Source organism: Suncus etruscus, chromosome 10, assembly GCF_024139225.1.
Source record: "Suncus etruscus isolate mSunEtr1 chromosome 10, mSunEtr1.pri.cur, whole genome shotgun sequence".
Lineage (NCBI taxonomy): Eukaryota > Metazoa > Chordata > Mammalia > Eulipotyphla > Soricidae > Suncus > Suncus etruscus.
Genome location: NC_064857.1, coordinates 63,681,685 through 63,709,368, shown reverse-complemented (window position 1 = coordinate 63,709,368; position 27,684 = coordinate 63,681,685). Strand labels below are relative to the sequence as shown.

The following is a 27,684-nucleotide window of genomic DNA, read 5'->3' as shown; positions in this document are numbered from 1 at the left end:
GGGGGCCAGGGGCCAGGCAGGCCTTTCTGGAGAAGTCAAAGATGAGTATCCAGGGGTCCTCAAACTTTTTAAACAGAGGGCCAGTTCACTGTCCCTCAGACCATTGGAGGGTCTAACTATAGTAAAAACAAAACTTATGAACAAATTCTTATGTATACTGCATGTATCTTATTTTGCAATTAAGAAACAAAACAGATACAAATACAATATGTGGCCCTCGGGTCATAGTCTGAGGACAACTGATCAATGAATAATATCAGGAATAAAAAATAGCAAAGTTTGAAGGAAGAATGCTTCAATCCCAGACTATGAGATGGCAGGAGTTGAAAGGTCAAGAGTCAAACAAGTTGTCCTCATTTTGTTTAACACTTGGATTCATGCATATGGGTAAGAAAGTTCCAAATGTTGCACTGGTGATGGGTGGTGTTCTTTACATGACTGAAACCCAAATACAATCATGTATGTAATAAAGTTGGTTAAATAAAAAAAAAAGAAAGTTGTCACATCTTGGATGAGTCTTGATTCAATGGCTAACTAAGTGCATGGAATAGGAGAGATCTGTGAGTTCGGCCTTTCTTAATATCAGATAATGTACTGTGTGGTTTGTTGAGAGCTTGTATTCTTCAGGGACAGAATGTGCTATTTGCTCTGCATATTTTTCATAGCCATCATTGTATGTAAGGCCACTGACCCTCATTGACCAATATTGCAAGCTCAGACCCAGCAAGTTTCAGCAATTTGATCACGTTCACATATTCGTTTCATTAAGTGCACTTGTATCTGCAAGGCATGAGACAGTCAGTTGAGTGCAAAATTATTCTTATGATCAATTTCTGAATTGTATCAAGGACTTTACATATTTTCTCATTTCAACCACTAGTTATTTAAGACTTACTTAAAAATCTGCGAGTTAAGGTAGGGTTATAGTTAAGCACCACAGGTATTAATGTGAAACCATGCTATTTTCATAAATATTTTCATTGGTTTAGCCTTCATTAAAATTTACAAAAATGAGATCTCAATGTCATGTTTTAGCTTAGAATTCAGCTGTGTTCTTGCAATACCACTTTGTGTAGAAAGAGAAATAAAAAAACTAAAATTTTAATTGAAATCATATTAAGTATCATTTCCAGGAAATTGCAACTTTTCCACTAGCTTTAGCAGTATTTTCTGATACTGTGTAAAAGATTATGCAACTTTCCTTGCCATTTTTCCTTAAAAATACCTGGTTTACCCTCCTGTCATTAACTAAATGAGAATTTCTTATAACACTTTTACATAATGCCAAAGGACACAAATGATAAACCTGCATACATATGTAGCTATATTGCAACTATGTGCTTTTAAGAAGGTATTTATCCTAATTTGAAGTTTTTTGTTTGTTTTGTTTTGTTTTGTTTTCGGGCCACACCTGGTGACACTCAGGAGTTACTCCTGGCTAGGCACTCAGAAATCACTCCTAGCTTGAGGGTCTGTATGGGATGCCGGGGATCAAACCCAGGTCCACCCTGGGTCAGCCACTAATCCTTTTCTCCATGACAGAATCACCTAAGAGCCTCAAAAAGCTGCATTTTTTCTCTAATTCTTCTATTTGTTATCATTTTGTTTTGTTTTGTTTGGCCATACCTGGCAGCACTCAGAGATTACTCCTGGCTCTGCACTCAGATATCGCTCCTGGCACACTTGGGGAACTATATGAGATGCTGTTGATTGAACCTGGGTCAGCCATGTGCAAGGCAAAAGCTCTATCACCAGTCCAGCCCCTCCAATTTCTTTTTTAAAGATATCATAATTTTCAATTCATTAGTCACAGTGACACAGCTTTACCTTTCTTAAATATTAGGAACAACACTTTTTGGAATAAGTTGTGAAACATTTCATAATTTTCAAATATTATGTTTATATAGTGAATATAAGAATAATATTCTTTCAATTTTATCTCATTTCAACTCACACATGTATTACTTAAAGTCTACTTATATCTTGCCCTCTCTCGTAGTTTTATTCTTTGCTGAGTCCTTATCATGTGGGCATCAAGATTTCCCATGGCTGATTTCCTCTCATTTACTAACTTCCAAGATATATGTATTTCAATACCGATTTCCCCCAGCCTTTGATAATATCATGGCATCTGTATCACCAATATCATGGGTTTCACTCAACATGATAAAAAATAAACTGTTCTAGCCTGTGGGGTTGGCTTCTATGTTGCAGGTATAGAGAAAATAATAGTGTGGCCACTCAACTAGACTAGCTTAAAATTATTCAAGAGTTGCTTTAATATAGATGACCAATTTAGCTCAGTTCAACTTCACAAGCTCTAAAAAAATTGAGGATCTTAAGTAATTTCCAGGCTCTTGAATAACCCACTTTTCTGCTATTGAAACTGATTAAAAAAAATTTTTTTTGTGGTACTGGAGATTGAATTACTGGTTTTAGAAATGCAAAGCAAGTGTTCAGCCATTGAGAATACTATAATTTTTTCATTTTACCTTGCTTTGGAGAGAATAATAATGATGATTCTTAAAGGGTGATTAAAATGAAATATTTTATTATCTTATTATCTCACATTACTATAAAGCTTTATGTCCAGCAGCTTGAGCATAGTTCCTCTATGTATTAAAATCAAAGTAACTATTGCCCCTAATTTTATATTCTATAATAAAAAAGTGACAATCAGGAATAGGCTCCATTTTAAACCACTGTTAAAGAAACACAAAATCTGCAAATTTGATGATGTTTACTTTTATGAGTGACTCTCAAGAGTGCATTTAACCATAATATTTAGAATTAATATGAATTCAAGTTTGAATCCAGCATTTCTACATTTATTGGAAACTCTTTCAGGAGCAATATAAATCCATTTAAAATTTTGATTGCTTTCTGCCATTTCCATAGAAGTTTACTGAGTTTATTCACATCTTTTGTCATTATATAGCGATAATGATAAAAATATATTTGTATGACATGTAAAAATAATTATAAAAATATCTAAACATTATTTGTATGTCACATTTTAACGTACTTTAAAATAAAATAATGCATTCATACTTTCTTGGATTAACATATGTCCTGTATCTGTCTAAATATGAAAGTCCTAAAATGAACTCTTAACTATGATTTTTATTGTTCAAGCTAAGGCAAATTACAGAAACTCCGATATTTGCTTATTCATTTCAATAAAAGTTTTTCAAAACTTCTGGTAGTCAATAGATTCTTCTATTGATGCAGAGCACCAAAGTATACCAAAGTATTAGTACTGTGCTTATTTTTTAAGATTTAAAAATAAGGGGAAATTATATAGCATTACTATGCTCTCATTCAGGCCTTTCTCATGTTATACATAGGACAATGTTCATTCAGTTGTATATTTTTGTATCTGTATATGTATATACATTGTGTGTATTTATATTGTGTGTATAATATATACACATACTAGAGGAGCATTTCAAAGATGTGCAGAGTTAGCAAGGTTTGGCATCTGAAAATTGGCATCTTGGAAGCAAATCAGAAAGCTTGAAATCTATTGTTATAAACGTTATTCTTTTGCAGACAGCAGAGAAGACCGCTTTCCAGCCTCAAATCAGCACCCAGTCAACTTCCATATTAGTTCCTTGACATACTCTCAGGAAGCTCTTACTGGTTGGTTGGCATGGCAGGACCAAATAGGCAGGCTAGTCTTTGAAAGCGAGGTCCCAATTCATTCAGGTAATCAAAATTTTCATCCTGCTCAGAGCCGGCTGATTCCAGGGAACTCAAGGAGCCAGCCAGGGAGCCCATCCCTTCGAATGCATAGGTCTGCAAGGAGTCAAAAGGTGGGGCACAGGGGTCTGTATTGGCTTCGTGGAGCTTCTCGAGAATAAATTTCCTGAAAAGGGCACTCTCGGGGCCCACTTGCAAGGACTGTCTGTACAGGCTCCTGATGTCCTCGCTGGGGACCTTCCGAGCCCTGGGCTGCCGCAGAAAGGTCCTGCTTCTCAGCTCCACTATGTCAAAGGCGTCCGTGTCTTCTTCCCCACCCCCTTCATCATCATACCTGAAGATATTCTCTCTGTAATCTTCACCTTTTTCAGGAAACAGAGACTGTTTGCGTCGTTGTTTCAGAACGAAGATCAAAAATACAAGCCCTGAGTAAGAAAGTACACCCAAGTAAACATCAGTACACGTAGGACATATTCTAGAATCTACAATATAAATATGCATACATCATAATGGCAAAAGAAATTGTGATAGCATCTGCTTCTATGATAAACTTCACAATCTTTAACTTTTGTTACAGGATCTAGGCAAGAGATGTATGTTCCATGGAAAAATTTAAAGGGGATTGAGGAGTGATCTATGAGCAAGTAAAACAATTTTTCTGGGTAATGGTTTAGGGAAGGTAAAAGTGAAAAGAAACTACAAACCCTGATGAATTGTTTTTGATGAGGATATTGTTGAAATCTAAAAACTGATCTTTATGTATGTTGGAAATGAAACAAAGTAAAGGAATGGATATTATTTCATAATCTGTATGCATCATGTCCATTTTAGGTCCATGAGGTATGTTAATAGACAGTTATGCACATGGTTCTGCATGAGTGTCCTGTGAGGGATAGTATGTGCATCATTATTTTCTAAGTTAACATTTCTTTGTTACAAAAGATGCACATGGAAACTATTTTTTTAAATATCAGGTACATAGAAAAAATTTATCATCATTATCACTGTAGTATCATAAGCTATTATTTCCTATTAAATATAGGCAAACTGATGCATTAACGAGGTCAACTCACAATTCCTGAGCCAGAAAAAGCTGAGAAACCAAAAGCTGCTGTTCAAATGAGAAAGGTTGTTCAGAAACCTGGGATCCATTTCAGTCCATATTTATTCGTAATTTAAAACTTGCATGAGTTTTAGTGGTTGTACAACTTGCCTACAGTCACTATTGATCTTGATACATTGGAAAAGACACATTTTATTACACCAATTTTATATTTTATATTTATATTTATACTCTGTGTCTGAGATAGATAAATTAATCTTTTTTTTTTATTTTTTGGTCTTGGGCCACACCCGGTAATGCTCAGGGGTTACTCCTGGCTATGTGCTCAGAAGTCGCTCCTGGCTTGGGGGACCATATGGGATGCCGGGAGATCAAACCGAGGTCCTTCCTTGGCTAACGCTTGCAAGGCAAACACCTTACCTCTACCGCCACCTCATCGGCTCCAAATATATTTCTCTTCTTTTTTTTGTTTTCTTTTGTTTGTTTGTTTGTTTGTTTTTATTTTTTGGGTCACACACAGTAATGCTCCGGGGTTACTCCTGGCTGTGCACTCAGAAGTCACTCCTGGCTTGGGGGACCATATGGGACACTGGGAGATCGAACCATGGTCCGTCTTAGGTCCTAGGCTAATGTTGGCAAGGCAGACACCTTACCTCTAGTGCCATCGCGCAGGCCCCAGATAAATTAATTTTATTCTTCAGAGATATAACTGCCCAAAATTTCATATATAATAATTGAAACAAACTCAAATCAATGTAATATTATCACAAAGAAAACTACATTAGAAGGCATTGTAATATAACACACACACACACACACACATATATATATATATATATATATATATATATATATATATAACTATATTGAAATAATACCCTTGAATTGAAGTAAGAGAATCATGTTTCTATTCAGGTCATGTGATTTTATACCTGTGTGAGATATATGGTTAAGACAGAAAGTTACCTCAAAAATACATTTCAGTCTATGAACTGAGAAATGTATTCATGTACCTTTCAAAGAAAAGAGGGATAATACAATAGGTATTACAGGGCATTTCATTGCACAGGACCAACCTAGGTTCCATTCTCTGCATCCCATATGGTCCCCTGTGTCCAACAGGAGAGATTCTTGAGTGCAGAGTCAGAAGTAACACCGAGCACCATTGGGAGTGTTCAATGGTGATACCATTGGGGATAAAACTTGCGTCCTTTAAGGGTCAGTAGCAAATGCCCTACTGCTCCAACCCAAGGTTTCGTTTTTTGCTACTAACACAAGCAATGTAATTTTAAATTACATTTATAATTAAAAATATTTGAATATAGGAGTGGAAAGCTAGTCAAAGAAGTAAATTTTAAAGTCGAGTAAGTGTGTGTAGATGACCAGGGTTCAACAGCTGGCAATATGTTGCTCAGAATATTTTATCCCCTGAGAACACCCAGGACTCAATCTTGAGCTCAGAACTCTGTGTAAGTTTATTAGCAAAGCCAGGGGCAGCCTTCAAACAGTCCAACAAAAACCATTCCCAATCATTTTGTAAACTGAAGCTGGAAATAAAAGGTGGCAATGTTAGAGAACCAGGAGGTGGTTTTTGAACTGCAGAGAACATGAGGAATCGAGTCAATGTCCTGGACTATGCCTGCTCTCAGGAAAATAAGGTGGTGCTGCTTTTCAGTATGAAGTTCTAAGGGGAGCAGGCTGTGTACATTTTATATGAGGATATGTTACAGGACGGAAAATTTCATGCTCATAAATCAATTTTAGTCTTAGGTTTCTGATTAAAATCTTGTGTGATGAACTTATCTGATCTATAAAATGAGAATAATTTATCTACTTTAAAAAAATAAACAATGAGCATTAAGAAACCAAACAAGTGGAGATAAATTGCTTAGGAGTTCGTATGTGTGTTTGATGATTTATCTAAGACTCTCTTACATTTCACCATCCTCACAAGTGTTTTTGCCTTTTGATGCTCCCAGACCCTAAATCGAAGTACTTTGCATTCTAATGTTGAATAATTGTGCAGGATGAATATGGTTTCATGGCACATGATTTATAGCTATGCTACTCTTTGTAAAATACATTACTCGGAGCTTCACTTTCATTGTTTATAAATCGCTGTGGGTAATAGTTGCTATTTCATAAGTGTATTATGAGAATCAAATTGCATAATTTGACTCATGACTTCCTTGAGTGTGATAACCCTTCATCAGAAGCCAACCAGAATCATTCACTTTCTTAAAACTGTATATGCAGGGGCCAGAGAGATGGCATGGAGGTAAAGAGTTTGCCTTTCATGCAGAAGGTCATTGGTTCGAATCCAGGCCTCCCATATGGTCCCCCGAGCCTGCCAGGAGCGATTTCTCAGCGTGGAGTCAGGAGTAACCCCTGAGCGCTGCCAGGTGTGACTCAAAACAACAACATCAAAAAAAAACAAAACAAACAAAACAAAACAAAACAAAAAAAAAAAAAACAAGAAAAAACCTGTATATGCTTGGGACGAAGCAATAACATAAGCGGTAGGGTGTTTTCCTTCCACGCACTGACCTAGGACGAATCATAGTTCGATCCTCCAATGTCCCATATGGTACCCCAAGCCAGGAGCGACTTTTGAGAGCAGAGCCATGAGTAACCCCTGAGAGTCGCCAGATGTGGCCCAAAAACAAAATAAAAACAAAAAAAGCAAAGAATAAAACCTGTATATTCCACAAACGATATGCCTAAGAAACAATGTTTAGCAGATGTGCATAGATTCAGAGATGTCACTTCACTGAACTCAGAAAGCACTTACTTTAAGTTTTAAATACATATTTACTTCTTTTTTCTGTTACAGTTGGCTATATATGGTTTAAGAATGGTAAAATAGTTAAGACTGAAGAGATAGCACAGGGATTATGGCATTTGCCTTAGGTATGGCTAGTACTGGTTTAACCCTTAGCATCCTAAATATGATCTCCTGAGTATGTCCAAGATAGGGTCTTCAGCAAGGAGTCAAGGGTAAGCCCTTCTCACCACTGGATGTGGCCCCAACAACAACAATAACACCAACAAAAACCCTAAAAACTCAAATAAATGAGCTGTCTTTTGCTCCACAAAGTAACTAAACTAATATACAAAGATTCACACTGTAATGCCAGGTTACAAAGAGTTTTTTCCTATATTTATCATTCAACCAATGATGATATGATCAATTCATCTCCACTTACCAAAAATTAACATCATGCCTATCAGGGATGCAATTGCCACTTGAGTCTTGAATGCCAGAGACTTTATGAACCCCTTGTTGTCACAGGCCTGATTGTCATCATTGCCATCACAGTCACAGACATAGATGGTCAGGGTGCAGGTGCCTGTCAGAGAGGGGACTCCGTTGTCAGAAATTAAGATGCGCAGGTAAAAGACAGGTTCTTCTTGAAGGTTAAAACCGGATTTACTTGTCACAATTGAAGCTGTGTTATCTAAAAACAAAAATGCATGCACGTCACGTTCATAATGTAAGAGATATTCATGTCATGTGAATATGTCATAGACACCAGAGCAGTATAGAGATATCAAATAAGGCCAAATGAGAGGTGTATAGATAGGATAGGGGATAAACACTTGGCTTGCATGGGAGTGAACCTGCTTTGATAATCTGTGCTAACTAGGTTCCCTAGAAGTTATCTGAGCACAAAAGCGGGAGTAATATCTGAGTTCCACTGGTAGTGGCCCAACTCACCCCTTGCAATATTCATTTTTAACGACTTCAGCTTAAATATAATGATGAGATAATTTTTGGTTTAATGACAATTACAAGATCCTTTCAAATAGGCATTATTAATTTTCACATTGCTAAACTCTAATTATGAAATTACATGAATTATATAAAACAGTTTCAATATGTCATTTGATTGAAAGTAAGAAACATCTGCGTGAAACATGGAAATAAAACATGTTTCATAGGGACTCCTAGCATTGAATTTAAGATGATGTTGGCAGTTTTGTTGTGTTTATTACTTATGAAGTGCTGCTTTCTTTTAAGAGGGACCATCAGTTTTGTGACAATACAAAGTTTACGAGAGTTTAAAGATCATTTACTTATTACAACAATTGATCTCTAAAAATTTGTTTATACTAGAGAGATAGAAGTTTCACTTTTCTTAATAGGAAAGATCATAATAACATAATTTATTCACTCATTGCCTATTTAAATTTAAATTCAGAAAATCATCGAGTCACTCATTTTATAGATAATTTATATTTTAAAAACTTTTTCCAGAAATGGGGCTGCAGTGATGCACAACAATATGGAGTTTGGCTTGCATGCAGCCGTCCTGGACGGACCTGGGTTCAATCATCCTATATTGTCCCCTGAATCTGCCAGAGGAGATTTCTGAGCACAAAGCCAGGAGTAACCCCTGAGCACTGCCAGGGGTGGCCAAAAGCAAACAACAAACAACAACAACAAAAAACTTTTTCCAGAAACATTTATACTTTAAAAAATTTTATTTTGAAGCTCCAAATATTCTTATTGGGGGGCACGCCCGGCAACATTCAGGGATTACTCTTGGTTCTGTGCTCAGAAATAGCTCCTGGCTTGTAGGACCATATGGAATGCCAGAGGATCTAACCATGGTCCATCCTAGGTCAGCTGTGTGCAAGGCAAATGCCCTACCGCTGCACCACTGCTCCAGAACCTGAAGCTCCAAATATTCTAACCCTTTTTATTTTAACTTATTTCAACTCAATATTTTTATTTGTATTTCCTTTTAATAAATACTGTAAGATTAAAACATTAAAAGATAATAAAACAATAAAATGCAAATAGAAGTCCCTTGAAATTTACTTAATATTTTTCCAATTTATCTTTATTTAAACACATTTTATGCTCACAAATGCTACAAAACATATTATTTATTTAATGTACTTTAAAAATTCAAATAATTTTCATCTATTTTCAGCATATTTTTAATATATTTTAACTTATTAGTTTTCATAAAACCATGAAACAAAATGAATTATTTTTGTTGATTCAATATACATATTTTGTATCAGTAATGGATCTTACTTTTAATATAAACAAATCTAAGCCACAGCTTATGTTTTATATTAATATTTGTACTTTTTAGCAGAAGTCTGAGTTCTTTTCACAGGGGAATCTGACAATACAAAAGAAAAATTATATGTCTGCAATTACTATTTTCATAAAATACCCAGATTGGCATGTAAATTCAATAATAAGGAAGGACTGATGTAATATTAGGTTACAGTAATAACAACTATAATATTTTATATTTTTGAAATATGAAGAGAAATCCATAATATGAAAATATATTTGACTGAAGTGAAGTAAAAAAGTTACTTGTTAAATTAATCTACTTCTATATGAAAGAAAGTCAAATACTGTTTTTCTACATAAAACTCTTTACAATATCCTTAAAGTTATTGATAATTTAACTACATTTTTATGTCTTTTATAACATTTTAAAGAAAAATATTTGTATTATATATGAAAGTCATATATTATAACTTCCTAATATATATTTCCAAATATATTTGAAAGGATGAAGCTCAGATTAATCTATATTAATATAGAGCATTTTTCTTTGCCAGGCATTGATTCTAGGTTAAATTATGTGAGATTATGAAAGGAAACAGAGTCAAAACTGAACTGAGTGGCAAAATTCTTGGCCACTGAAGATTTGGAAAAAATGTATAAAATGGAGCTAATAGTTTCCAAACTGTTAGTAGGCCATCTATTATTTTCACTGCTTGCTCCAATTTTAAATAACATCAAGTGATCAAGCTATGCAATATAATTCTAAACATAATTCATAAAATATAAATTAAAGACACTATGAGAAAGACTGATTACCTAGATTATTCATAATTATGAAACTTGAATTTGTGTCCTCCACAGAGAGATTATAGTAGAAATGGTGAACTTCTTCAGATTTATCTTTATCCACAGCACTGATAACCTGGATTATCTATAAAAAATAGAAATGGTGATTTTTTTTTTAGTTTATTTCTTTGTTTCCTGTTTGGATAAATAACACTTCTACTGTTACTGTTATCATTATCTTTTAATAAATTTGCTTTCCCAAAATATTCATGTATATTTCAGAGAAACACAGTCAAACATAAAGAATACAACAATATTTTTAATTTCAAATAACAAATTCTTTTGATAAATTTATGGTTTCCCTGGGCTCTTTGCTCAAATTTATTTAAATTTGTTATTCAAGATGAATATATTCTATCAACGTTTCTATTTAGATTCTATTGTTATTAGTCTATTGTTCTATCTATTCAATCTTTCATTTTCTCCTGGCCTTTTTAAGTGATTCGGTCATTATGATTTGTTGATGTTATCTATTTCCTTCTTATGTTGAGAAATAAAACATGGGAATGTTAATGTCTTGCTAAGGTTATGAGTTTTTTAGAAATAACTTGAGTATATTACACATATAAAGTTTAGGGGTAATATGCCTGATTTCCTTGACCCATAATATTTGTAGGAAAATTGTCTTACATAAGTAAGTTTTTTTCTACATTTCAAATCATAAAAGTGCAGTTATGAACAAATAAGTTCTCAATCAATTCTGTTCTTTAAAGACATGTATGTGTCAGTTAAATGGTTTGATATTATCAAAATAGATAGGTTGTCAAGATCTCATAGTGAGATTGTGACTAATTCTGAAAATTAGACAAAATTGATTATAGAATTTGTTGTTTTAAATTTTCTAGAGTAAAAATGCTTGGAGAAATATGTCAAACAAAGACCATTTCATCTGAAAGATGATAGACCCACATTTATAATGTTCAATTTTAATTCTTTTTTTTTTTTTTTTTTGGTCTTTGGGTCACACCCAGCAGCGCTCAGGGGTTACTCCTGCCTCTATTTTCAGAAATCGCCCCCTGCAGGCTTGGGGGACCATATAGGATGCCTGGATATGAACCAACGTCCTTCTGCATGCAAAGCAAATGCCTAACTGCTGTGCTATATCTCTGACTCCCTAATGTTCTATTTTAAAAAGTGATAGCCATGCACAAGAAGAAAAGACCTTATAAAACTAAAGGCATTTGATACTTGTATACAATGGTTTGTAATTGATCTCACACTTAATTGAATCCTAAACCTCTGGTGTTAATTAAATCAAATGTTTATTCTGCTTTAATATATGCCTACAATAATAAATATGCATGATGTCTGAATAGTGCTTTTGTTTTTAGATTTTCATATGATTTTGTAACTCCAGAGAGAAGAACAGAATGTGATTTAATCTGACTTCTGATTTGCCACCAATCTTATGATTTAAAAAAAAATGAAGATTTGGGGGTGTTTTGCTTAGTATTAGAACACGTGTCTTGCTACTATGAGAATTTGAGTTAAATTTCTGACATGGCAGGTTCCCCTAAGAACAAGTTGATTTATTAAGTACTTCTAGGTCTGGTAAAAGAAGCAAAAATTTTGGGGTTGGGAGTGTGTGTCATGATTTGAGAAAATATTTTGGCTACACAGTAAATGATCAAACTTACCACCTCACATATTTATCTTTTTATGTGAGAGCAATCATATTTTTATAGGCTTAACAAATTCAAACTATAGCAATAATCCCATCAACTATATTAAGGTATAATTCATCTTTTCAAGTCTCCAAAAACAAGCATGCAGAAAAATAGAAATATTCCACATTGCTGTACAATAGATTTAAACCAAAATATAGTGGCTGACAAAAAAGGAAACAAATAATCTGAGATGTGATATGGGAAAATAGGAAAGTGTCAAATTGGAAATAAACCATTAAAACTTGAGTAAAAATTAAATATGATTTTATGAGGAAAGTATAATACCAACAAAAGTATAGCACATGATTAAAAGGAAAGATATTAGGTAATAATCAATAAAGTACATATTTTGTTGGTCAAAATGATCAAATATTGGAAGATTCATAAATTTTAATTTAATCATTTCACATATCTGTAATGTGTATATAATTTGACTTTAAAGATAAACATGAAAAGCAATAGAATAATTTTTCCTTTATTGCTTACTCTGTACTATGACCTTATTTCTAGAAAAAATGTGAGAAGTGTGAAGAAACTGTCTCTCCAGGAGTAATTATTCTGACTGTAAAATGTGTTCAGTTTGGCAAACAAGTAGAGACAAAAGTTTGGTCTTTAGTAAATTTGTAATGTAATCTAATAAAAAAGCAGTTATTCAAATGAATTTGAAGTACAGTTTTAAAGTATTTGAGTCTGTTTCCTTGCCTTGAGAACAGATGTTAATAAAATATACTTCCAGAATCAGTTACAGAATACATTTTTAAATATGATTATACATTATGGATTTAAATAGATCATAAATTAAATACATGGACCGAGCGTTAGTAGGCATTAATTATCAAAACTGAAAAAATGTGCTTAATAAACAAATTTCATTGAAAATATATTCAACAAAAAATGGCAGTTGCAGTAAGTGATTCCTTGCTATATATATATATATATATTTACATTTTACTAAGAGAATGGAGATCATATGCAACTCAAGGGTTTAATCAATTGCCTTAGAGAACAGACGACATCTTATTATTTTAAATTCTTGACCCTGAATTATAAAATTGATATTGCCATGGTGTACAAGAGTCTTGGGGGTTTTGGAAAGAGAAGGAGAGATGACACAGAGAAACTGGTGAAAGGTCTTAGACATCTTAGAGGTGATGGAGGGCCGGTGACTTTGTACATCAAAACCATATATATGCACTATTGCAACTGTGTTACCTACATTACAATAATAAAAAACAAGAATATGTCTTGAAGTTTTGAAGCATTAATTTGATATCCACCACAATATTCTCTCTGAAACCATTGTCTCCCCCACGTCACTTTTAAATGATACACCTAAAAGATAAATTATTTGTGAGATCTAAATACAAATAAGAATATGGAATTTTTAATATTAAATCTTTTTATAATACAGTGTTAAGTAAGTTAAGAGTAGTTAAATGGTAATCATTTTCTCTATATAAAAACTTAGCAAATTTATTTGCTTGTATGTTTAAGATTTATACATTGACTCATCCTGTATTTGCAAATAATTTCTCCTACCCTTAAAAAATGAATGCCTATAAATTTAAGTGACATGCATTAGACATGTCATTCCAGTGAAAAAATGATTCTGAATTAGACCTATTTTGACAAAATCAATCTATGGAAACAAAAAGTTGTCGAATATGTGTTAGAAAAGAAATCAAAGCACTAATTAAAAATAATAACAGAGTCAGTAAGAAAATCTGGACCGTGATTTTTGTTTGCTTTTGTTGTTTAGCAGGCTATTAGGAAAAAAAAAATCAACAAACTCATTCCAACATCTTGATCCTGAACAGAAGCCAAGAAACAAGTTTCTTACCAGAAATCTGCACAAAATCATTATGATAAATGCTATCAATATAGAATGTTAAAATCTTAACATATTTCTACAGTATTCATATATAATTTCTAATATACAGTGTAATGTGTCATATAGTCTACTATAAGTAGAAACCAATGAAATTTTAAATATCTGGTTATTTCCCTACATGTATCAATTTGCCACTTCATAGCCCTGGCACTTTGACTTGGTGGGTGTCAATTATACAATATGATTGGGAAAATAAAATCACCATAGTTTACATTGGTGGGAACAAGTGGGACTGCAAGAATTTCAGATTTAAGGAGAATTAGGAAATATACATAACATCTCATATATAGGTTAAAATCCACTTAAGATATCTAAAGAACTTAATTCATAAATATATAGGGCCAGATAGTCAGGCTTCTAAAATGAAAATCTAAAATTTATTGCAGAGGTGAGTAGCAATAATGACCACTTAGTAGATCTTAATTGAGAGAAACATGATCATTTTCTTATGATCCTTTGATCCCAAATCATTGAAAAAGACTTACTTTAAAATGTATGTTCTGAGATTAGCTTTGATGAATGGAGAACCTTGTTAGCTAAACCATGACCCATGGAATAACTTATTGATAACCGACTTCCCAACATTGTTTATAAAAAGGCTCTGTCGGTGACAGTAATGGAGTGGAAGGTATTTGTGTTCAAAACAATAGGGACATTGGTGAAGTGTTTACATGAACTGAAGACGGTATAGCATTCGTCCCAATGGAAGATACAGATTTTTGGCTCCAAAATATTATGAAGTGTATGATGAGGTCATCAGAATTAAGATGATTTCTTTTCTTAGTGACTGCAGTGCATACATATTCTTCTGGCCAAGGTCATAGCACTAAAATAGAATGTTTGTCTATCTATGCCTTTTGAATGACCTGATAGGGTTAATGGATGAAAATGACTACTACTACTGATGAAAAAGAGCTGATAAAAATGACTACAGTTTTGTGTGCTGATTGTGATATTAGATAATGTAACTTTTGATTTTTCATAAAGGGTTTATGATAGGAGAATTTATAGGTCCCTGCTGAGCAAGAGAGAATAAGAATGGAGTAAAGTTTATGACTTAAAGAGATGTTTAGGAGATAAAAATCAACAGAATGCCATATATTGAGTAGAGATAGAGTTAGAAAGACTGATATAAATTAAGGAAAAATTTGATGAAAAATAGTAATTTCTTTAGAGTTACTGAAAAAAAAAGAGATTAAGAAGAAATGTTTGTGTAACCACAAGATATCTGGATAGAAGTTCTTTAGTTAGTTTTATATAAAATTTGAAAACTGGACAAATAATTGCCATCAAGATGTGGAAGTGTCTGTCTGAATGAGGACTTTTAGGCAAAATATTGGTTGAAAGCAAAAGAAATGTGTATGAAAAAGCTAAAAAAGAATACACATAGGAGGAAAGGGAATGCAAGTTCATCCAAGATTGCAATGTGGGATCATAGAAATTTAGACAAAAGAAGGTTTTAATGGGCCCGAAGTCAATCTTTTATCATTATACAGAAAGTCAGTATGAAGTAATTTTACATTATATATTATCATATCACTGATAAACCTTAACTTCTGCAAAATATATTTGGTATCAGTCTAGATAATGGAAATCATTAATTTGAAAAATGATAACTATTTCCAACAAACAGAGAGCCAAATTGCCCTAATGTCAGTTCATTTATTATATTCAATTTGCAAATCACTGAAAATTCTTTCTACTGCTCTCCACCATATCCTGGCCCACTTACATTACAACAAAAAAATAAAAATCCTGTTTACCCACATATATCATTAAGAAAATGCTTAAATTCTTTGAGAATAAAGAGAAACTGCTGATATTTTGATTATCCATAATGAATATATCATCTAACCAATATAAATAATAGGAGTCCTGTTATTTGTCATGAAAAGGCCAATTCTTTGAGTATGGGAAATAAAACAAACATTATGTTCATTATATATATTAATTACTCAATTATTTTTGCGCTTACTTTTGTGAGGTTATTGCTTTAAATATATTATGCCATATATTACAATTTATTTCATGTTCTTTTTACATTTTTTAAATGTTCACTTAACTTTGTCAGAACATTTAACACAAATACTATGCCCTAAACAAAACTTCATGTATACAATATAGTGATAGTTATGAATTAATTTCTGTATGACAGACCTGAAAGACAGATCTACCTTACTTAACTGAAATTTTTCCCTTCCTCATTTTACAAACATTTTTAAATTTGTCTTCAGGAAAGCTTACATATCTTTATTTTTTGAAAATGTTGCATTCATATATATATTTAATTCTCTTCAGTGAGAATAACACAAATAAAAATTAGTAGAAACAATAAATTCTGGTGAGGATGTGGTAAAAAGGAACTTGCTTCCACTGCTGGTGGGAAAATCGTTTGGTTCAACTGTCACAACTGGTATTGAGAATTCTCAGTAAACTAGGAATTAAGTTACCATTAGACTTTACAATTTTACTCTTATGTATCTGCCCCAGGGCTTAAAACATTCATTCAAAAACATATGCACACCATTATTAATTGATGTACAAGTGTCCAGTGACAGATGAGTGGATTATAAATATGTGGTATTATACACAATAGAATACTAGGCAGCTGTCCAATAGCTAAGAAATAAAACCAACCTAGGTGTCCAATGACAGATGAATTGATTATAAAGATGTGGTATTTACACATTGGAATATTATACAGCTGCAAAGAACAATGAAATTATGGTATTTGCTGCAACTGGGTTAAAACTAGACAATATCATGTTGAGTAAAGTAATACAGAGATGAGATAAAAAACACAGATTATCTCATTTATTTGTGGTATAAAATAAATGTATTGTAAAATAATAATAATTTTATAAAAGAGGATGCCCGAATTACCCTTGACCTTACAGGCTGGAGGAAAAGGACAGAGAAGGAATAAAATTAGATAGGAAGGAAGATATGAGAAAGAGAAGTATTGGGGAAACTGGGTTATATTGATGATGTGGAAGAGTGGTATAGCTATATACCCAAAGAATAGACTCAACAGGAGTGAAAATATGATATTTTAGCTGCAACAATCACACTTTGTAGAGTGTGTGCCTGTTAAAATAGCAGGTAAGAGATGATAGAGTATAGGAACACTGGTGATGGGAGTTGACACCTGTGGTGAGAATGGGGTTGAAATATTATATACCTAAAATTCAAAACACTCCCTCTATTTGCAGATACCCTTGTAAGAACTTTTGAAATTGCTTGCAATCAAATTTTTTAGTGTTCTATATAGCCATATGTTACCTAGCTTCCTGTTGCATATGTGTGCAGGTGATTCATTTTGTTACCTCATATTAATGAGTCAAAACTATGTAATTAAAAGGTAACTTTACATATTTATTGGCTGTTGAGACACACCTGGCAGTGCTCAGGGTTGACTCCTGACTATTCTCAAGGATCACTTCTGGCAGGCTCCGAGAAACCATATCAAGTGCTAAGGATTGAACCCAGGTAAGCCACATGCAAGGCAAGCACCCTACCTGCTATAACATCTTTCCATTCTCTAAGGATGTGTTTTCTTTATTATATCTAAAATATAGTTAAAATAAATAACATTTTAGCTATGAAATATAATCTGTGTATAATTTCTGATAAAATTGGTAGTGACAAATTTTATGAGGGTTAAAAATATCAATAAAAGCATACAAATTATCATTAAAATATTTACCTAAGACTTTAAAGATAAGTAGAAATCACTCTACCAATCTTTACAATGGACATACTATATCCTTAATACTGTTTTATATTGAGTATGGCTCTAGCAGTGGTCCTCAAACTATGGCCCGTGGCCACATATTGTATTTGTATCTGTTTTGTTTCTTCATTGCAAAGTAAGATATATGCAGTGTGCATAAGAATCTGTTCATAAGTTTTGTTTTTTACTATAGTCAGACCCTCCAATGGTCTGAGGGACAGTGAACTGGCCCCCTGTTTAAAAAGTTTGAGGACCCCTGCTAGAGTATACTGCATCAAAAATGTGTGTTTGGGGATAGAGATTTTAAAGAAAATTGAAAATAAGTATATTTTCATAAATCTTTATATACCTAGTTGTTTCCAGACCTGATATAGCGATAAAGTAAAGACTTTACATATCATTATATTTTAATCAACAAAATTAATGAAAATGTGATTATATAAATTTACTTAAATATGATGTGATTACTATTTTTTCTTCTTGGCTTCATTGATAAATGACTCATATTAAATTTCTAGTATTAGCAGATTATTTTTAAATATTGAGAAATGTGAAATTAGAATATTTAAGTTTAATTTTAATGTAAAATGGGAATATAAATTTAACTTAAAGGCATTTTATTAACATAAAATCACATAAATAGTATTATTAAAGGTGATTTTTATCATTTCAAAATGGGAGAGATACATAGCAAACGGAAATGTGTTTCCTCTAAGGCACGGATGAGTCTAAACTGTGGCATTATTTTAGGTTCTTACCTGACCAGTGTCTGCATTTTCACAAACATAAGGTTCATAGTGCTCAGGGAATTCAGGTGCATGATCATTAATGTCAAGAATTCTCACATACACAGGAACCGTAGAAATTTGTTGCATATTGTCTGCAAAATTGTGTTACCAGAATGAAAATCATGATCATTAATATGGTCTTTAAAGAAAACAAAGGCGACTGAAGTAATATTCTAAATATTGAAAATTTAATTTCATTTTACATGGATAAAAACTATGAGAGAGAAATAGAGTAAAGTAAGCATCTGCCCCAGAACCAGGTAGGTGGAAGGGAAAAAGAAATCAGGGAAGGTGAGAGGGAAACAGTTGACCTTGGTGACAATGGAAATGTGTACTGATGAAGGTTGTTGTGCATTCTATGTTTGTAACTTTATCATAAAAAACTTCATCTGTAAAAAAAAAAAAACCTGTATTATGAACAACCTTTTAACCACGTGCTTAAATAAAAATAAATATGAACTATTTGGGGATAGAGAATCCTTATGAAGAAAATTTAGTAAATGTACAAATCATATATTTAGTATATGATATATATTCATTAAGACTAGAATACAGCTTACTTCTAAAATCATTTGCAAGAAATAAAGCTTCACAAAATATGTTTAGTGAATTATTTAAAATCAAATGCAAATGTTTTTGTTTGTTGGTTTTTCGGCCACACCCGGTGGCGCTCAGGGGTTACTCCTGGCTATGTGCTCAGAAATCACTCTTGCCTTGGGGGACCATATCGGAAACGGGATGGAACTGCAGTCAGTCCTAGACTAAGGTGCTTAAGGCAGAGGCCTTACGACCTGCTGCGTCATTGCTCTGGCCCAAATGCAAATGTTTTATAGTTTAGAGCTAAAATGTTACAACACCACGAATGCCATCAAAATGTGAATCCCCGCTCAGATAAGAAAATCCGTTTAGTGCATGCTGGGAACAGGGGTAGAGGGAGGACAACATTGGTGGTGGGAATGCCCTTGATTCAATGTCACTATGTACCTAAAATACTACTGTGAAAGATTTGTAATCTGTATTTGTCTCCCTCCCTCCTCCCCTTCCTTCTTCCTTCCATTGCTCCACTGGTATTTAGGGACTTCTCTCTAATCCTCCCTCCATCCTTCCCTTCTTTTCTTCCTTTTCTCACTAGGCAGTGCTCAGAGGTTACTGGCGTGCACTCACAAACTGCTCCTGGCAGGCTCAGGGGACCACATGGAATGCCGGAGATCAAATCCAGGCCAATCCTGAGTCTGCAGCATACAAGGCAAACGCCTTACCTCTGTGCTATCACTCCTTTCTTATTTTTATTTTTTCTTCTCGTCCACACTAACTGTCCCTCACTGCCTGATCTGTCTTTTTTTTTCTAGAAGCCTTGCATAGTACCTCAAGTTAAAAAAAAAAAAAAGAAGAAGAAAAAAGAAAGAAAGATTTGTAATCCACTTTGGTCAAAATAAAAATTATTAATAAAAAAAGAAAATTAAAATTAAATAAAATAAATAGTATTTACTTCATCAAGGATTTTTCTCAAATGAAGCTGACTATTTAAAAAAAAGAAAGACCATTTAGGAAACCAGTAATAACATAACAAATTAATAGTACCCAAAAGCATAATTGAAAGTAAATAAGAAAGTTCTCACTACACTAGACTTATTGGGATGAGCATATTGGATTAAGTAAAAGTATTTAATCATATTGTAAACCTGAAAATAAGTGTTACAAATTAATTCTTTTTCAATTTAAAAAGGTCACTATCCAATGCTCTTAAATGCCTGCATATTTTAGTGTACTTTTTCAAAACACAAATGAAGATGAAATTAAAATTTACAGGCATAAATTAAATAAAGGTAAATTTAATGTACGATGTGTAGGAAGTAGAACAAAATAAATTATAATTAACTATAATGTGGCTTTACATTAGATTAATATGAAACTATTTTCTTAAATGAATTCAGAAATACAGAAACCATGATGTAATAGAAAGATAAAGTTAAGTACATTATTTGAATAGAGTAAATGTGGATCAAAGTGTTAGGTCAAAAATCCCATCACCATATAAATGTTCATAAATTATAATTCACAACCATTTGTAATTAATATGAGCAAGGGAATTTAAAGGGACAATCACAATCTACATTTTGTGGATGAATATCTCAATGATGTTTTTTTAAGCCTTTTTTTGTTTTGTTTTTTTGGGCCACACCCATTTGATTTGATGCTCAGGGATTACTCCTGGCTAAGCGCTCAGAAATTGCCCCAGGCTTGGGGAAACCATATGGGACGCCAGGGGATTGAACCATGGTCGTGATCTTTCCTTGGCTAGCGCTTTCAAGGCAGACACCTTACCTCTAGCGCCACCTCGCCAGCCCTTTTTTTTTTTTTTTGGTTTTTGGGCCACACCCGGCATTGGTCAGGGGTTACTCCTGGCTGTCTACTCAGAAATAGGTCCTGGCAGGCTCAGGGGACCATATGGGACACCGGGATTCGAACCAACCACCTTTGGTCCTGGATCGGCTGCTTGCAAGGCAAACGCCACTGTGCTATCTCTCTGGGCCCATCGCTGGCCCTTTTTTAAGCCATTTTTACTGAGATATGATGATTTCCCATACCAGGTCCCTTGTAGGCCCAATTCTAGAGATAAATCTCCAATTCCAAAGATTTGGGAAATTTGTTACTTCCTTATTATATTTTCTTGTTTTATCTACATATCAGAAGGAATATTCTCTCTCTGTGTCTCTCTGTCTCTTAATTGTGGAAGTGGTGCCACCTACACACATATAGTCATAGAGATAAAAGGTCACCCCACTGAAATCATTGATGTTTACTTTTCAAAAGCACATCTTTCTTTAGAGGTACATAAATTAAATACTAGTAAGACAAATAATCATATGCTAGTACAATTTAAAATTACATTAGAGTTAAATCTTTCTTATTTAAATTTTATTAGGAGAACAGATAATTAAGAGGGAAAATATGAACAGGCAAACAAAAAGGTAAAAATGTGTTTTTTTCCAAGGAAATGGAATACATGTTTAATAATAGAAACTTTAGTATGATGGATAATGCTTGAGCGTTGCATTAATATTTTATGTGTTTATGTTTATAGATGCTGCTTAAGTGTTTCAACTCATATATAGCATAAATATTTTAATTTAAAAGCTATAGATTACCTAAAACACCTGATCAGACCTAGAAGATCCTATACAAATGAAGTATGAATTCACTATTAATAATGTATAAACTCTTGGCAAGCGAGGAGTAAACATATCTTTCTTAATCTGACAGAGGCTAACTATAAGCACCAAGAGTGAATGCCATACTTAATGCCACATCCTGGGAAATTTGTCTTATGTTTTCAAGAAGCTGATTAATGCTTCTTGCAAAACTGGTTTCACAAATTTTCTTAGTTTCATGAATTCCCAATGAATTCCCTAAACTTACCATAGAGAAGAGCATCGCTCTTCCAAACATAGATTATAACTATTTAATAGAGTATTCATGCATGTTGAATTCATGAAGTTTTCATACTAGATCCATTTTTTTTTTTTCTGGTTCACAGAGTTACTTGAAGGATCTGCTATGAATCCTTGTATTTAAGTTCTTTTTTTGAGCCAGCTCTGTTGACAATACAGGGAACTTCCCTTCTTTAGAAATAGGCCACAGCTACCTCCAGGTCTGGCCTCTGCCATATTAGCAGGCCCTCTTCTGAATTCTGCTGCTCTTGTAAACTGTCCAGGTGTGATTAAGTTCCTGGCTGACATCTTGAGAACTATGATCTATTAGCAGGCTTTCTCCTCCTAACATATTTTAGGTTTGATCATGCTTTGTTTTGGGAGTCCATCCTATTCACTGTAGAAATTTTTTGAGGGGTGATATTTTACCAGATCTCTGGGCTTACTCCTGGTTCTGTACTCAGGAAACACTCCTGTTGGTGCTGATGGGACAATTTGTGTGAGGGGATAAAACCTGGATGGGCTGTGTAAAAAGCAGCAAGTAACTGACCTACTATATTATCTCTACATTCCTACTGTCTAATTCTAACAGCATTCCAGATGTCTAAGTAAATGCCAAAAAAGCACGCCTCTCTATTGATGCTCAAATTTGTTTTCAGACAAGGCAATTTCATGTACTTCTAAAGGCAGATCTGCTCTATTATCATTTGCAAAGATCATGGCTTTGTTCCAGTGATTTATGTCCAACACAAACACATACACACACACACAAAAAAAAAAACAGAGCAATGATGAAGAGTATTAGATAAACATAGATAAATATGTCTAGAAGCTAGATTAGCAAAAATTACCATAACTCTTAAAGTCTATATATCTTTGATCCACTAATAATAACCCATGTTATTGTCTATGATGCTTGCTTTTAAAATTAAGTAATACAATTAATTTTTTCCAGAAGTTTTGCCTCAAACCCAAGAACTGGAAATCATTATAATGCATATTAAAAGAAAATATGAGATAATAAATTACATTTGTAACAAAATTTTGGAATATGCATTTTAGTGTGATGTATTTTGATTTACTTTAATAAATTTACAATTATTGTGAGTTTAAAAACACACTACTGGGGACAAAGCAATAACACACTGGGAGGGCATTTACCTTGCATGTGGCACACCCAAGACTGACACTGGCTTGATCACCAGTATCCCATATGGTCCCCCGAACCTGCCAGAAGTGATGTCTGAGTGCAGAGACAGGAGTAACTCCTGAGCATCACAGGGAGTGACCAACACCATAGGTAGGTAGATAGATAGATAGATAGATAGATAGATAGATAGATAGATAGATAGATAGATAGATAGATAGATAGATAGATGATAGATAGATAGATAGATAGATAGATAGATAGATAGATAGATAGATAAAAACACCACTAGGTTTTCAATTTTAGAAAATTGCTTAATCAATTGTTGGTTTCTGTAAAATGGAAATTGCATTGGTAATTAAAGACTTATTCTAAAGGCTTAAATGGAACTTAGAAAATTATTATTTAATAGTAGTCAATTATTTAAAAAGTGTTAAAAATTATTTAGCTTAAGTACTTAGTATAAATATTCAATAAATTTTGAATATTGTAATTTTCTACTAAAGATATGTTATCATGTTCTTTAGTGAAGTTAAATAAAGACATTTGTAGCATAAATTATTGAATAATTAAAATTTAATTTAAAGCTTTTTATGTAAAACTGGGGAAAGGAAATCCAATTGTTAAAATGTCTTTATAATCTGCATGCTCTTTGGATCAAGAAAAGCATAGCATTTGTGAGTGTAAATTATTGGGGCAAATACAATTTCTTTTTTCAAAAAGACATTAATCTCCTTATTTGAAACAAGAGGTGAGTCAATTATGTGTTCCTTTTTCTTGAGCACAATTTACAAGTAACTCTTCTTTTGGAAATGAATCCAAATCTTATAAATGCTAATAAGAAACAATAAATAAGTAAAAGGAACATCTTCACAACTCACCCTGTTGTCTCTTTGAAACAGAATCACAATGAAAGAAAATATTCTTGCCCCCAAAGATTGGGAAGGCACCTGGAAGCAAAGCACTTACCCCAAGTTGTGTAACCATCTCTTGTCTTAAAGGTAACAAAAATCGACTTTTCATTTAGATAAAGCCAATTCCAAAATATAGATGGTTAGATAGTTCATGCCCCAGTGAATTCTGGATGATATTTGTGTAACAAGCTGGGCTATTAAGTGTTCCTACTTGTAAGCATGTCACTATCTTGAGAAGGTGCAAGCACAGCTGAATCTGTGTTTATTCCAGAGCAGTGCACTTTGCACCCCGGAAACCCTCACCTGAAGGTATTCAGAACAGTATGATTTAACCCCCTTAAAGCATCATTTTGGGGATATGTTATTTCAAACCAAGTTCACCCCATGTCCTAAAGTCTCATGAGAAACAATTAGCTCTCACTTTAACTACCTAAACAGCATAAAAATTGGGAATCCTAAGCATAATTTAGATGTTTATCATCAATAATATATCTATAAAGAGGACAAACACATAGAGAATGATCCTCCTCATATAATACTCCCTTTATGATTCATTATCTATTTTAGATTCTTTCTCTGTCCTGTGCTTAACTCAAGTTTTATTGTTCGGTCTTTGTCTCATTGACTTTGAAACCTACATGCTTACTTAAATAAATTTATCTTTTAGTCTCATAATGCATGTTATTAATGTGGTTTCCAGAACCATCTGAGAAGAACCCTGAGGCAAGGCCAACATTTCTTATCCTTACATTACAATTTTGCAATCATTTTATATTTAAAACGCTTTTCCATATTTCCTGCTCTATGCATTGAATTTTGGTTTACTACCTTTTAAACAATTTAGTCTTTTTCTTTCCTTTTTTTTTTTTTTGGTGAAAGTTTTCTGCAATAGGGTTAGGTTTTGTATATAATGCAACTTCTGCAGCTAATGACAGTTACAGTTAAGACAGAAATAAGAAGTTTCTATTACAGTAATTAAGAATTGTGATGTTTATAGGTGCCAACATGACATTTAGGAAATATTACTAAGAATTAATTATTGAGTTACTTTATATTATTGACTTTACTAAATTGTATCATATTATATTCAGGATGAAAATAGATGAATAAACATTAGAATGCGAAAATATATTTCTAAAATTACAAATTGGAAAGATTCAAAACTTAAAGCTATTTTTTTTATGACTAAACACAAAATATTTCACCATAAAATAAGTTTTGCTTAGGTAAAGAAAATGGGGGGGTATAACTGGAGCACAAATTAATTTAAATTACAAAATAGTGAAAAGTTCATAAAAGTTTTATCTTTAAACCAAAAGTTTGTTTAAAATTACATTCAAATTAAACTTTTGGCATTTGTGTAAAAAAAAAAAAACATATATCTTCACAGATTCTAAAGTACTTTGGATTTTTATTCATTGACCTGGCAAATTGATAAATAGCTTAGTGTTTAATTTGGGAAGATTTCCAGCCAAGAGATTCAACTGAATGTGCATCTTTTGCTGGAAAAACAAATGTTAAAATATCTTTCCTTTAATCAGCATAAATGTTAGAGTGAAATTATTTTATAAAAAAAATTCTGTAACCTACAAAATCATAAATTAAGGAATTTGCTACGTACATTTTATGGCAGAAACCCAATTACGAACATGTTTGTAACCATTGTGTTCAAATAAAATTATTATTTTTATTTATTTTTTAATATATAAAATATTTACGCAGCATGATTATCAGCATAATTGTAGTTGGGTTTTAGTCATAACAGAACATACCCCTTCACCAGTGCAACATTCCAACCACAGTCCCCCCTCCCTCCTTCCCAGCCCTTGCCTGCATTTGAGACAGGATATATTATTATTTTTAAAAATTTGCTAATTAGGGGCCAGTGAGGTGGCTCTAGAGGTAAGGTGTCTGCCTTGCAAACGCTAGCCAAGGAAGGACCGCGGTTCGATCCCCTGCGTCCCATATGGTCCCCCCAAGCCAGGGGCAACTTCTGAGCTCTTAGCCAGGAGTAACCCCTGAGCATCAAATGGGTGTGGCCAAATACAAACAAAAAAACTTCGCTAAGTAAATAAATTTTGCTCTCAGTTTTCAAAATCATTATGGGTATCTTATTTTTATGAAATTTCATATTTAAAAGGTAATGCATATTTTATAAAATATCATACTTTATCCTTTGCATATTTTTTCCTTTTAAAAGTAAATTAATCTATTTTCAAGTGAATTAAAGTATTTTCAAGTCATTAGTTTAAAAGTTTTTTAAAATGTTATTTTTAATTTTTATTTATCCTCAAATATAAAGAGTTAATTTCAATATAATCATTTTCTTGCTTTATCTTCTTTATATTTTCTAGGTCAAGAGCTCCTGATCATAAAAAGATGTTATGTGCACATATATTAGCAAAGTATTCTATCTCACTGTTGATTTAATCCATTTATCTTTACATAGTGTCTAGTTTTGTCTCTTGATTTCTTTTTTATGTTTCTTTCTGAAATACTATTTCATCTAACTAAAGTGGTTTCTGCCATTTTAGGTTTCTACCTTCAATTGATGTTTCTCTTTATAATTAAACAACTTTCTTATAACTAGCATTTATTTGATGTCAGAGAACTATCCAGGCTGGAGTATTAAGGGTTAAACTCAGGGAGTAAGGCAGAATTTTTTTCAGCAAGAACAATAAGAACTGAGAACAAAATAACCCTGTGAAAACCATTTAAGAGGTAACCAGTTTCTCAGACCCAAGTGATATAGATGTCTCAAATTCCTGCTTCCTGCTCTCTATCTGGAAAACAGATTACCCCTTGTTTTGTATGAGATCACTAAAACCCCGATTTTCCATTATCATCGCTAATGCCCTTCACAAAATGTGTTTGTATACTCTTTAATATTTATTGTTTGATATCTATCTGACCTATCTTACCATCAGTTGTGGCCCTCAAACAAACTAAAATTAAACACAACTAGAGAGAAAAGACTGAGTGGAGACCAGGACAGATTTTCATCCACACAATTAACACACGAAGATTGTTAGAATTCATACCAAGATTTTCGGATAAAACATAATTGTCAATGAACCTTTTTCAGGGGATAAACAAATAAATCTTGAATGTTTTTCTTTTGTTATTTTAATGAATTAGTATAGCTTCTCTCATTTATTATCAACTATGAAACATTATTAGATGATTAATTTTAACAAAGCTGTGCCATATTTTTCTATATTGAATTAAAGTAAGTTAATTAATAAAATATAATTCCTTGAAAGGCTCTACAGTATTTGGCTTTTACCTTTAAAAAATGATTGTAACATGATTGTAATATTTATGAAAGGTTAGATGTTTTTCTGCTACATAAAGGAATTCATAGTCATGTGTTTAATTGATCATTTTTCTGGGAAGCTGCTATCTTGAACCCAAATATTTTGTTACTGTTTTTGTTTGATTTTTGTGATATTTCAATTTGTTTT

The 27,684-nt window shown here is 33.0% G+C and overlaps 1 protein-coding gene across 1 annotated transcript in view; it reads right to left on the bottom strand.

Moving 5' to 3' along the window:
- Positions 1–3,409: 3,409 nt before the first annotated feature.
- The window catches only part of CDH19 (cadherin 19), a 64,548-nt gene continuing 40,273 nt past the window's right edge, over positions 3,410–27,684 (bottom strand). The window contains exons 9-12 of the mRNA XM_049782178.1: positions 18,699–18,820; positions 10,620–10,734; positions 7,972–8,223; positions 3,410–4,127 (exon numbers count right to left, since the gene is read on the bottom strand). Of these exons, the coding sequence (XP_049638135.1) occupies positions 3,637–4,127; positions 7,972–8,223; positions 10,620–10,734; positions 18,699–18,820 (980 nt within the window). The 3' untranslated portion in view covers positions 3,410–3,636. The remainder of the gene's footprint in view (positions 4,128–7,971; positions 8,224–10,619; positions 10,735–18,698; positions 18,821–27,684) is intronic.